Source organism: Erythranthe guttata, chromosome 10, assembly GCF_056151865.1.
Source record: "Erythranthe guttata isolate IM_541 chromosome 10, IM_541, whole genome shotgun sequence".
Classification (NCBI taxonomy): Eukaryota; Viridiplantae; Streptophyta; class Magnoliopsida; order Lamiales; family Phrymaceae; genus Erythranthe; species Erythranthe guttata.
Genome location: NC_142542.1, coordinates 14549953 through 14563138, shown reverse-complemented (window position 1 = coordinate 14563138; position 13186 = coordinate 14549953). Strand labels below are relative to the sequence as shown.

Sequence of the window (13186 nt, the reverse complement as noted above, 5' to 3'; positions counted from 1 at the left end):
ATCGTAAGATTTGTATCGTAAATCATAAGATTTAAAGCTTGGTATTGCGAATTTTCGCAAACGAGTCATAAGTGATTACAATTGAGGAGGATTCGAAGCATGCAGCGTTGTTGGCGGATCGGATATTGAAAGAGACATCCACCTTGGTGTCAAATTTGCAATTTGGGTGGAGCGGCTATGAAGATGAAGTAAGTATAGGGGTGATTCTGCAATTTTCAGAAATGTTTTAGCAAGGGAGGTGGATTTCCATAAATTACCAATTGACCTCTACTTGGGCGCATTTCGGTTTAAGGACCAGAATTAAAAATGGTGCATAATATAGGGATCCAAACAGTAATTATCCCATATTTATTATAAATATTATAATAAATTAAAGTTTTTTAAATCGTACATCGTAAAATGTAATCGATTTGTTGATATTTAAGATTTCTTTTAGCATTTAAACCGACTTACGTATGAATAAATTGAATCGTAAAATTTGACTCGTAAATCATAAGATTTTAGGGTCGATATTACGAATTTTGTAAGAAAACTTTAATTCATTATATTATATATAATAAATTTGGGATAGTTACAGTTTTGGCTATATTATATACCATATTTTAATTTTGGTCCTTAAACAGGTAATGGCTCCCCAAGTGGGGGTCAATTTGTAATTTCTGGAAATCCACCTCGTTGGCTGAAACAGTTCTAAAAATTGTAGAATCACCGCTATACTTACTCCATCTTCCCAACCGCTACATCCAAATTGCAAATTTGACCACAAAGTGGATCTCTCTTCGACTCCTCTTCAGCCATAATCGCATGTGACTCATCTACGAAAATTTGTAATACAAAGCTTAAAATCTTATGCTTTACGATTCAAGTTTTATGACTCAATTTATTCATACCTAAGTCGATTCAAATGTTATAATAAATCTTAAATATCAACAAATCGATCAAATTTAACCATTTACGATTTAAGAAACATTTAATTTATTATATTATTTATTATAAACTTGGAATAATTACAATTTTGGTCCCTATATTATATACCATATTTCAATTTTGGTCCTGAAACAGGTAATGGCTCCCCAAGTGGGGGTCAATTTGTAATTTCTGGAAATCCACTTCGTTGGCTGAAACAGTTCTGAAAATTATAAAATCACCCCTATACTTACTCCATCTTCCCAACCGTTGCACCCAAATTGCAAATTTGACCACACAGTGAATCTCTCTTGCAATATTCGAAATATCCGCCACCGACGCAGGCGCTTAGACTCTTCATCAGCTGTAATTGCTTGTAACGCGTTTACGAAAATTTGAAACACTGAGATTAAAATCTTATGATTCACGGTTCAAATCTTACGATTCAATTTATTCATACTTAAGTCGATTCAAATGGTAAAATAAATCTTATATATCAACATATCGATAAATTTTACGACAAACATAACCAAGGATCCATAAAATATCAGAAAAAATATATCCATTTGAACAATCATGTCAGTAGCAACATCAAAGAGTTAACTTCTCGCCAGCTAGTGAATCAACATTGGTGAGAATGCCTTCGGCAATTAAATTAGCGATGTACATGAATAATAAATGCACCTAATAGCCATATTAAACTATCGACTCAAACATGGAGATAAACATAAACATGAACTTATCAATAATATTAATATTCTTTTGTAATTAGAAATAACACAAATAATAAAAGTAAATGAAGTGAAAGAGGTCTAGGACTAAAAATAACTGCAGACCACGAAGTCCATAACCTACAAAATGCCATAATAGTATTCGAACAATCACCAAGTGAACAAATTTGGACAAACATCTCGCTTAAAGAAGCGTACGGTTTTTGTTGATGTCGAAGTTTTAAATCTTTCAGAAGCTTAGTAAGCACCGCAAGATTCTGCTGCAAAACCTAAGGTAGACCAAATGCATATAAGAATTAGAAAGTTGACATATAATATTTACCACACATATCAAATGCAGGAAATCAAATCGGCAGTCAGGTGTGACGGCAAAGGAAAAAATCAATGACAGAATATAAAGGCGGGCAGAGGAGAAGCACACGGGCAGCGTCGGCGGAGCCAGCACGAAACGAAAGCAGCACCAAACAGAACAATTGCAGACAATTGGCCGAAAATCTGAGTACTCGGTACAATAAACGGTGGAGGGTGAGTCATCAATTACAGATGGTGGGAGAGGAGAAGCTGCTGGAACGAGAGCTCCATCAGATCTTGAAGTTTGGACCGTAGAATAAAAGTGAGTGGAGAAAAAGAGCGGGATAGCGGAGCGGCAGTCAGCATTTGCGGCCAAGAGAAAGGGAAAAAAATTGAGATTAAAAGAAAAGGAGAAAGATATAGAAGGCAGCTTGATTTAATCTTCGAGCAGTCTGCTTCGGATGAAAAGGAAAAAGAAAAGAATGCTCGATGCTGATTGGGAGGAGGGGAAGAGACGACGTCGTATTGTGAATAAACGGGCCAAATGAAAAAGGAAAATAATTTTGGGGGCGGAAGAAGGGGGCGATAAGCAAGGATTTCAAAAAAATATACTATTATATCTTTCCAAACTGAAATAAGAATTGGATAAAAGAAAACAAAAGTAAATAAACTTGCTTTATGGAATCCCTAAATCAAAGAAGAAAGAACACGTTGACTCACGTGTAGAAGAAAAAAAAAAAGAGGTAATATTCCGGGGAAACGGGAAAACAACAAAAAAAGAAAAAAAAAATCGCCCTGCACATAGATATATATATATTTATATATAATACCATATTAACGACTCCCAACAGCCAGTTCTTCGATAAAACCTGACGCCACGGTACTGAGAGCTTTTTATCTAGTGCCTCGCCTGAAAAATCATATGATACAAAAATATCAAATTTCCAGCGACTTTTAGCCCAAGTGATATAGAGATGGGTTTAAGAGAACTTGGACAAATGGATTTTCGGAACTAACCAAAACATATTGTTAAAATTTAAATAGTTCAATCTAAATGTCGCTTGTTTATGTCAGGTGCCATATTCTTATTTGGAATAGCCAGTCCCTGAATTTTGGAAAACACATTAACACTTTGTTATGCAAAAGAAAATATAAAATAGTCTACTAAATCTTGCAAAAGAGAATATTAAGTTATTGTAAAAATCCCATCACAGGATGATGCCTTTGGAAACAACAATTTGGTATTTTAGCCCAAGCACGACAATAGCACCATGCTCATCTATTGAAATCTCAAATTCTGGATAAGTAAGTTGTGCGGTTCTTAGACCTGCAAGTATAAATTTATTCATGCAACAGACTTTTTATGTAAGAAAAAATAGAACATAAACTATAACGCCCAAAATCTAAGCATATATTAATCATGCGAACGCAAATGGACGAAGACAACAACATTCAAAGACCAAAGAATACGTCTAAAAAAAAACTAAATCTGAACTGGGGTTCATTTATTTTAATTAAATCCGTAAAAAAAGAATACGATATATTGATAAAAATGTGATCTTTACCTCAGCTTACGAATAATAGTTCCAAGTGTAAGCAAACTACGGTTAATATGACAGCCTTCTTTTAACCTTGTGCCAGCTGATATTGATTGAGATGCTTGTTCACTTCCACCCAAATCGACGAAATTCTGTCGATAAAATTAATTTCCGATTAAAAAACATTAAATAATGTTATACAATTATTTTTTCGTTATTAGATAAATTCCATACCGCAGCAGCTGTAAGAGTGCTCGCATTGTCCCTTCCTAAAAAGTCACGAGAACAGCTTTCAATAGTCTGCGACAAACCACATTGTTCATTAACAAAAGTTATCGAATAAATAAACAATAAATTAAATAAAATCACAATATACCAATCTAATAATATGGTGGGATCTCGAGCTCATTTCATTAAGCGACGTTTCTCCAATTTGTCTTTGAGCTGCAAGGATTAACAATATTCATAAATGATTATAAGGAAAAATAAGATATTTTTCCCCTTTAAAACGGTCATATGTAGTATAAGATGGTACATATTTTTTTAATTGTGTACCGTAGTATCATCAGAGAAAAAAACAAATGCATGAACAATATAATAAATTCGCTGGTAACAAATTGTAGGCGGCTAGTAGAGGTGGTCGTTGGGCCACCAGGCGATGAAGAGAATGCATAGTTATTGGCTATTTGCATTTCTGACTGGCAACAAATAGCCAATAACTATGCAGAAATTATTCATGTTTATGAATTGGCAGTCAGAAATGGAAAGTTAAACGCATACGCATAAGCATCCGCATGGGGCAGAGAATTACCGGCAATTAGGCGCGTAGTCAACCCCACGAATGAAATCCAAGCAGGCTCGGACCTCCACAACTTCTACTCCCTGCCCTTACCACACCTATAAAAAAGTTAAAAACTATTAGTATCAGGACTGCCAACTAACTACCCGTGTTCTTCCGTTGGGAAACTTGCGAAAACGTTTGGCAGCGTGAAGGTACAACCTGAAGCTCAAGGCAGCAAGTAGGACCTGGAGAGATAATACAAAACGAACACCATTTTCAGCCTATGACTATGGGGTTCACTCCAAACTATAGTTCAATGTGATCGAGTATCATCAGAGTAGAAGACCAAAGAACTTATCCTCACAAATAGTCAAATATACTCATTAATCAAAATAGCCATTTTAATGAATTTTATTCCGGAAATTTGCGGAATATTATTTATAATGACCAGCTAACCGGACCCAGGAGCCAGCTAAGGGCGGTCAGTAAGTTCCAACAATGTGAAGAAACAAGCAGTGAAGATCCATCTAAGGAAATGAAGAATTATAGAGGCCTTTTACAGGGCCTGATTAAACTGAACGCAAGGGGAAAAGTGGCGTGAAGAAAAAATACATCAGAGTGAACCTGCTGGTGGCTGCTGAAGAAACCAACAGCAGCAGCCATATTTTGAAAAGAATCATAATCAAAATTTAGAGCACAATAAACATCCGTAATTTCGGAACCGAGAAAAATAGACAAATAAAAAAGAAGTACATTGTGTAACAGAAACAAGAACGCACTAAATAAATGATAATTTTACCTCTATAAATCCTGGCCGTCGTACCATGTCCGCGAATTTTTTCATCGGGAGGCGTACAATTTGTACAAACATCAAAACAGCAACAAGACATTAAGTTCAAATAATCCAAAAAATGCAAAAACCTAAACGAATCAAAGTAAATCGTAAGAAAAAAATATATATATAAGAGCCATAAAGCAAACGAAGTCGCCGCAAAGCTACTCATTGGAGTGGCGCCATCAACAAACGTGGCCGAACTCATCTCCATCTCAGAATTCACTTGCCCGAATAAAATCAGGTGCAAAAGGAAATGGCACCAGCGAAATAATAATATAATTCTCCAACAAGCGAGAAACCTGTATATGAACAGAGAGAGACCAAGAGCAAGCAGGAGCCGGGGAAAAAAAAAGGGCCAAACCTGTAAATGAATAGAGAGACCAAGACCAAGCCGAAACACAAGAAAGCGATTCCAGGACTACTGACTTGGCGATCAGTACCTACAAAGCAAAGCGATGAAGATTCCAATTCCCGAAGTACAGTAAAAAAATTATGATACAAGGAAACGACTTTCAAATACTGGCAACAGCCGTTGCCATATATATACAGTTATATGATACCAAAATAAGCCGACTCCCCCATTGAAGGAATAACGAAGGAGAGAACACGCATCAAAATAAAATTAAAACGCCTTATTGGTAATAGTTAAGATACCTATGGTAGATGTCTACAATGAATCAATCTTTCATCAATCCTCAGCAAAACAAATAACCGGTGAAGATAAGAAACCAATATCAGCCACATCAATATTGACAAAAAATTACAGAGAAACAAATGGCAAAATAATCGAATTAAATGGTAAATATAGGAACTGATTAGAAGTATTACCCAAATAAACGTAATTCCCAAAGGCCTAGAAGAAAAATCAATTCATACACCTGCAAGAAAAAGGAAGCCCAAAAATAGATCAATGTGCAAATTCAGGTTGTAAATTAAAAAAAAAAATTAAATAAATAAATCAAGTGAAAGATATTAAGAAATGATCGATCCCCATTATACAAATGCACAAGCTAGAAAGTAAATTGAAATCAAATACAGTAGAAAGGTGAAAGCAACAATCACCTTTTGGCATTGCTAAATAGACGATCATCACTGGTCCGAAAAGACTCCGACGACGGTCTTTTGCTTCCGGATAGCACCAAAGCATTCCGGCGAACTCCATTAAAATCTCTCGACAAATCCTTCACCACCTTCTGCGCATCACGAAAAATGCAAACACCCGCAGAATTAGCTTAATTATCAAAACGACGACGATCGGAAATCTCGTTTGAGATGAAAAGTAATTAATACAGGATTGCAGAATTAAGTAGTCCACAGTCATGGATAACGAAAACAAAAAGGGGCAGATTTACATGAGTCTCTAAGCATACTATAAACGCTGTTCTTACACAATCGAAATATCCCCAAAAATTAAAACAAAAATCAAAATCAAAATAAAAAAAACCCTCGGAAATGGAGAAACAATTCTAGAGAAGGTTTTTGAAAAAAAAAATCAATTGAGATAATAAATTCCTTCAATAATAATTAATACCTTGTAGAAAAGTTGAACGGAGAAAGGACGCCGGAAGTATCTCTGCCAGCCCACCCGAATGCCCCAACTGGGTGCTCTGTTTCGTGTTATTTCGCCATTTTCGTCAAAAAAATAATTAATTAAAAAAATTCTCAAGCTTATCTCTCTCCAGGAATCAGCGGTATAGGATCCGTATACAGCGGCGGCAAGTTGGAGTAAGCTTTTGTGGGTGGAAAAAGGAGCAGCGGTGGGACGAGGAGAAGAGGACACGTGAATGGGAGCTGACATCGACGGAAGCAGGACGTGGAGGTGGAGGGCCGGAAGAAGGTCAACAATAGCTGCCGGAGGAGAGGAGTTTTTTTAGTGGGGTGGAAAAACGACGTCGTATGGTAAGAAGCAGATTAAAAAAAAAAAAGTAAAAATCAAGCACACATGTCACGGTCGAGCAGGTTGGAAAATAAAAGAAAAATAAAAGATTTGGGGATGGTGATATGACCGATGGAACGAAACGACGACGTTTGAGGATTAGTTGGGCCAAAAATAAATGAGAAAGAAAAGGCATAAAAAAAAAGGGGTCTATCCCCATATATATGTACTTAAAATATATAACCTATTTTTACTCTCGTTATTTATTTGGATTTCTTAATTCTTATTGGACTTAACATCTCATATAGATACTTTTTAGGGGCAATATGCCAAACACCCTTCGTTGGGAATTTAATTCTTGATAAATCTTTTTTTTATAAATGATATTTGAGATAAATCCAATGGGTTTGAAAAACCATATATGCCCCCACTAACTATTAATTAGTATAATTATTTAATTTAAAAAAAATTACACCCAAATCTTCTCCTAAAATTATTCACCTCATCACGTTAATTCAGTTTTTTTTCCCTTTTCTTTTTTATTTTGTTTAATGATTTTCTTTATTTCCATTTAAAAATAAAATTTTGTAATTATATTATTATTTTTTTTTCGGTTGTTTATTTTAAATTTTTTTTTTCTTATTTATATTTTTCATGTTTTTTATTTTAATTTTAAAAATGGTTTTATTTTTATTTTCGTTTACATGTTTTTTTTTATTTCAAAGTTTTTTTAAAAATGGGTTTTTTTATTTTCTTTCCAGTTTTTTTAAATAAAAACTACTCTATATAAACATGAAAAACACTCTATAAACATGAAAACCACTATAACAACTATATAACATGAAAAATAATGTGTATAACAACTATGTAAACTTGAAAACCACTCTTTATAATAACTATGTCAACTTAAAAACCACTCTATATATACAGTTAAATAAAAATCTGTACAAAAATTATTGAAAACCACTATAAAATTGTTGAAAACCACTATAAATTTATCAAAGACAAAGCCTGACATTATGAAAACTACTCCGTATAAACAACTATATAAACATGAAAACCACTTGATATAAAACAATTATATAAACATGAAAACCACATTATATACACAACTATATAAACATCGAAAATCACTATGAATTCTAACAAGAAAACATCAAAAATTATGCGAAAAAGAAGCTATAAAACAACTATAAAGGACACCGTCTTCTCTCCAATGAACCCTAGAGCATAGTCCGTGTAATCATTTTCTTCTCGTTATTTGAAACGTAAACCACTATTTGAAAAGACCATCATCTTGTTCCTCCCATTAGCAATTTCGTAAAAAATATTATTAAGAACAAAAACATTGCAAAAATTAAACGAACAAAAATCAGCCGTTAAGAAGAAAAAAAAAAAAAAAAAAAAAAAAAGCCGTCCTATACCAAAGAATTATATCAGCCGTTAAAAATATTATATCAAAGATTAATTAATTTTAAATTTTAATTAGCCATCAAGAAAAACACCTCCGCCCTATACCAGATAAAAAGAGCCCCAAAAAGAATTATAAAAAAATCAAAAAAATAAAGAAAAAAAGGGTTTTTTTTGTGCCAGCAGTTGTTTGAAAAAACAGCAGAATTAGAAACGAGAATAAAAAAAAACCATTACAAAAATATTAATTTATAAGAATTAATAGCGTTTTTCACAATATCGTTATCAAATAGGGATTGCCCCCACAAATCCTAAAACTATTGAAAGATGATTGAAAAGACAAAAAAAATTACCTTTTTCTACCACCGCATAGATATAAAAGAATAATTACCCCGCATCGATATCGCACGGCGACAGTGAAGAGAGAAGAAAATAATGAAAGATGTTTTGGATTTATCTTAAAAATAAGAAATAAATTTGAACCCATTGTAATTGCACTTATATAATCAGGGAGTTTTGTCAAATTTTCCCTACTTTTTAATCGCAGATAGTAGTAGTAAACCCCCCACCAAAATGGACCGAGTAGTAGATCGAAGTATTGCTCGGAGTTTTTGGTGTTCGTACAGAGGAATCTATAAATTATACCAGTACTATTTTGGTGATGTAATCTAAAGACAATTTCCAATTCCGTTCTTATATATTATCGTATTTCCTCGTTAGATAAAATGGACTTTATTCGGTACGGCTCTCATTTTGAAAACTTTAATATAGTTGATCCGTTTATATGAATTTTTAGTAATTTGTTATTTTGCCTTCTTCTTTTATTTCACCAAATTGTTTAAAAAAAAAACTCTGATTTTATTCGAACCTCTTTTAAACAAAACAAGGTTTTCTCACAAAGCGTAGCACTCGAAAAAAAAAAAAAAAATCACTCCCTCATTAAATAAACTCCTCGATATTTATAAAAGAAGATTTCGAAAAGGAATGATTTGAAATATTTATACGAAATGAGTTTAAGACTTGAAGTTTTATAAAAAAATTAAAAAATTTCAAGTCCAATTAATTCTACAAGTGTTCTAAAAATAAAGAAATTTTATCAAAAAGACTTCCGCTAAATAAATTCCGATAAATCGGTTCGATTTTTTCGCCCTATAAGAAGGGGGTGGTGCTACACACCGCCGTAAAAAAGAAAAAAAAAAGAAAAAAAAATGAAATGTCAACTAATGTTGAAGTTAACTAATGTTGAGTCACCTAACCGAAGCTCCGACCACTCAGACCACTGTCGGAAAAAATATATTTTTTTAATAATAAATAAGATAAAACAAACGCTAATTAAAGTTACAGAGTAAAAATGGCATAAACTAATTATTTGGATATATATCAAATGAAACTTAGAACAAATGAGTCTTACTCAAAAATCTAAAAAGATTTGGGCTTATCTCACATAATGTAAATTATTTGGAGATTTTTTCGCTAATTATTATCTATTTTATTGTATTTTTGAATTAAACTAATAAAAATATATAATTAAATATCAGAAAAATAAAATAATATTTCTACAATTCATGTATTTTACTGATGTCCATAAATATTTACCTATTTTATTATTTTTTTTCTATAAATAAACTGAAAATAAATTATGGATTTCACAGAGGGTATTTGACAGTTAGAAATTTTACAGGGACGGTATTTGCTATTAACTCTAACTAGTAATGCACCCGTGCGATGCACGGTTATTACATTTTATTAAATATTTTCAGTGAAAAATACATATTTTTCGAATAGTTGATTGAATAAAAAGGGGAACATATATAGTTTTATTTTCATTACTTAGCTGGTGTTTGCAAATGATTATTTAAAAACAGAAGTTAGTGATTGTGAATTAAGTCAGTTTTAAGTGCTTATTTATAAAAGTTGAGGGTGTTTGCAAATATTCCGAAAAATGAACTTAAATAGAAAAAGAAGGATTATGGGTGCTTTTAAAAAAATAGCTTAAAGTAGATTATTTTAAGAGAAGCAAAAACAAAAGTTGATTTTGCGAACACCTGAAAACAGATTATGAGCAAAAAAAAAACTCATAATCACTTTCAAAAAGCGTTTGCAAACACCACTTTAGTACCATGCTTATTAGTGGCTTTAGAGCACCATAGTTAGAAGTTAGAACACAACATATACTTATTTTTAGCATTATCAACCTTGATATAAATTTAAAATGTTGATCGAAAAAAAATAAATCCACGAAGTATAGTTTTAACAATGAAATTAGTTTCATTTTAATGTTTATAGTGATTGCAAAAACGGTCAACGAACACGGAGGAAGATAATGATGCAATCCCAAAAGCTATGACAACATGAGAACTAAACGCAAAACCAAAGTGAATTTTATTCGACCAACATCAAGATCAAGAAAAATAAGCCAAATCAAAAAACATCATAAACACTGTATACAAAACGTGCAATTGTTTATTTTACACCTCAATTCACACATAAACATCACTATATAAATGTTGATGCACATTAATGCTTTCATAATGTTGTTCTATCCTCAAGCATCGGACACTTGTAGATGGTTAACCCATAGAAGACAAAATACGATTAATGGTATTTTAACTAATTATTGCAAAATAATATTGAAACAGAACAAACATTGAGCATAGGATTTCGGCGAAGTGACATGAAGATGTAAACACAGGTCAACCGGAAGTAACGTCCAAAATAAGAATTCCTATAAATACTAAACACTAAAAAAAATTCCATGATTTCTAAAACCTCTAGATTTTGCATGAGTTCATAGCAAAAAATGAACAATAAACATCCACACAACAATCGAATTATAGAAACTCAAAGATTTAACCGAGAAACTTAGCTAAAGACAAAATTATTGCAAAAGCAAACAACTTCTTAAAATTTCTAGTTGAATAGCAAATATTCGAATAAAACATGCGACTGAAACAAAAAATGGAGCTTCACCAAATGTCACCCTTTAGTCGGAAGAAGAGCTCACTTGGTGCACACTAATTTAAGATAAGAGAGGGATTTTACGCTATTGAAAAGAAAACTGAAAAAACAAAAAAGAGAGCACCGAAAAATAGAAGGTCTGCTCTCGAGAAAACAATAAAAAAAAACAGCAACATTAAAAATGAAGTGAAACGAAAATTGGAAAAAATACAGTTAACAGTCCGAAACTATCACAGTGTAAGCAAAATATTACAAAACTGCCATAGATTGCGAGAGAAGAGATTATAAACACAAAAACCATATTTTGTAAAAAAACCCATATTTTGAAGAAAGGAAACCCATATTTTGTAAGAGAAAAACCTCTTCGATTGTAAACAAAAAACCTTTACGATGGAAATCCCAGAATCTTGTTTTTTCACAAAATTTTTGTTTCCTTTGTTTTTGCCGAAAATTAAAATCTTACTTGATATTTCGAGGACCGTTCGGAATTTTGATATCTTCAATTTTCTGGAATGATAGATGTGAACGCTTTCTGTGAAGGATTGATGGATTTTTGTGAAGGATTGAAGGATTCGAGTTGTACACATAATAAGACATGGATTTGGAGATGAGAAGTCATAAAACTACTTTAAAAAACTGTGCGATCGTTTGTTTATGCAGTTGAGGGGACTGTATTGTGCAGATAAAATGAGTTTTTTTATTTTCAGCAATTTTATAATATTTGATAGACAAAGATTATACAAATTACAAAATTTACCCCTAGGATTGTGAAACCTAAAATTACACGTGTCCACATAAGAGAGAATAGATTCTCTTTATATATAATAGTATGTTGCCGCGTGCGATGCACGGGGCGGATATTATAAAAAAATAAAAAAAAATAAGTACAGGTAAATAGATGATAATAAAACAATAATATGAAGGCAAAGTATAAGCAAAATTAATAAATCTCATGTCCAAAACTAATATAAAAAAAAACAAAATGTAAAAATTCCGCTAATTGAAATCACAATGTGTATATGTGTTTACTAAAGAATACACATACCCCTCTCTCTCTCTCAAATACATATATATATATTTGAGATGTGTATTTTAGTATGTGTATTCTTAGTAAAAACACAAAAAAAAAATATATATATATATAGAGAGAGAGAGAGATACCGAAAATAGTGGATAGGACTTGCTAAATGGATGTTGGACAAAACATTTGATAGGTAAACACACATTTTTGTGGATAGAATAGTAAAAATGTAAATGAAATAATAATAATATTTTTTTGTTTTTTTGATAAAAAATATTAAAATAATTATCATATATTTAACTTCAAACATATATTTATTTTTGTCTTATTTGTATTACAATTTGTTTTCGTCCCTAATCATTCTACAGTGAAGAGTTTCCTGAACTAAATGGCCTCTTTACAGTTATATAAGAAAAGTACATTTAATTGAGTGAAAAAATATATATAATGACAAAAATTTTAAAACTCATGATAAATCGTATATTTATCAAAAAAGAAAAAAAGAAAAAAACATAACATTCATCTGCGTGTCAAAATTATACATAAAAAAAGTTCTCCAAATAGTTGGTCCATCTGCATTTACAAATAAAAAAAACACATTTTACTCAATGAAAGAACATAAGATGAGGATGAAATTTTGAAATTTATTACAAATTTTATATTGGTCTGAAATTTTGCAAATCTTATTTACGGTAAATCTTATTAATAAAACTGTAACAGAACCAATAAGCAAAAAGTCTCATAAACAACAATGATCAAAATTTAGCAATAATGGAGCAACCATAAAAAAAGTCACCTTAACAACTTAACAACTCCCTTTATACAGAGAATTGTACACA

The 13186-nt window shown here is 32.0% G+C and overlaps 1 protein-coding gene and 1 long non-coding RNA gene across 5 annotated transcripts; both read right to left on the bottom strand.

The window, feature by feature from the left end:
* Window positions 1-1628: 1628 nt before the first annotated feature.
* LOC105966081 (putative inactive kinesin-like protein KIN-7B) lies at window positions 1629-4132 on the bottom strand. Of its 4 annotated transcripts, XM_088824584.1 has the most exons (7): window positions 3843-4132; window positions 3701-3766; window positions 3494-3618; window positions 3164-3255; window positions 2946-3033; window positions 2759-2838; window positions 1629-1906 (listed from the first exon to the last, which is right to left on the bottom strand). In XM_088824584.1, the coding sequence occupies exons 1-4, from the start codon at window positions 3873-3875 to the stop codon at window positions 3219-3221; spliced, it is 261 nt and encodes an 86-aa protein (XP_088680710.1). In that variant the 5' UTR covers window positions 3876-4132; the 3' UTR covers window positions 1629-1906; window positions 2759-2838; window positions 2946-3033; window positions 3164-3218. The 4 variants fall into 4 exon arrangements, with proteins under 4 accessions (XP_088680710.1, XP_088680709.1, XP_088680708.1 ...); XM_088824583.1 differs by having other exon boundaries at window positions 2946-3255; XM_088824582.1 differs by lacking the exon at window positions 3164-3255.
* A 155-nt stretch (window positions 4133-4287) lies between these two features.
* On the bottom strand, window positions 4288-7142 carry LOC105969632 (uncharacterized). Its single transcript, XR_016033997.1, has 6 exons — window positions 6614-7142; window positions 6145-6275; window positions 5911-5960; window positions 5737-5749; window positions 5047-5522; window positions 4288-4363 (listed from the first exon to the last, which is right to left on the bottom strand). It is a non-coding gene; the product is annotated as an uncharacterized LOC105969632 (long non-coding RNA).
* Between the last annotated feature and the right edge of the window lie 6044 nt (window positions 7143-13186).

Excerpts from the sequence above, each read along its gene's own strand:
- LOC105966081 (XM_088824582.1), bottom strand. The coding sequence starts at position 3,875 with ATGAGCTCGAGATCCCACCATATTATTAGATTG. Across the intron at positions 3,767-3,842 it reads CCCACCATATTATTAGATTG|ACTATTGAAAGCTGTTCTCG; the intron begins GTATATTGTGAT and ends GGTTTGTCGCAG. Across the intron at positions 3,034-3,493 it reads ACTATTATTCGTAAGCTGAG|GGACTGGCTATTCCAAATAA; the intron begins GTAAAGATCACA and ends TCCAAAATTCAG.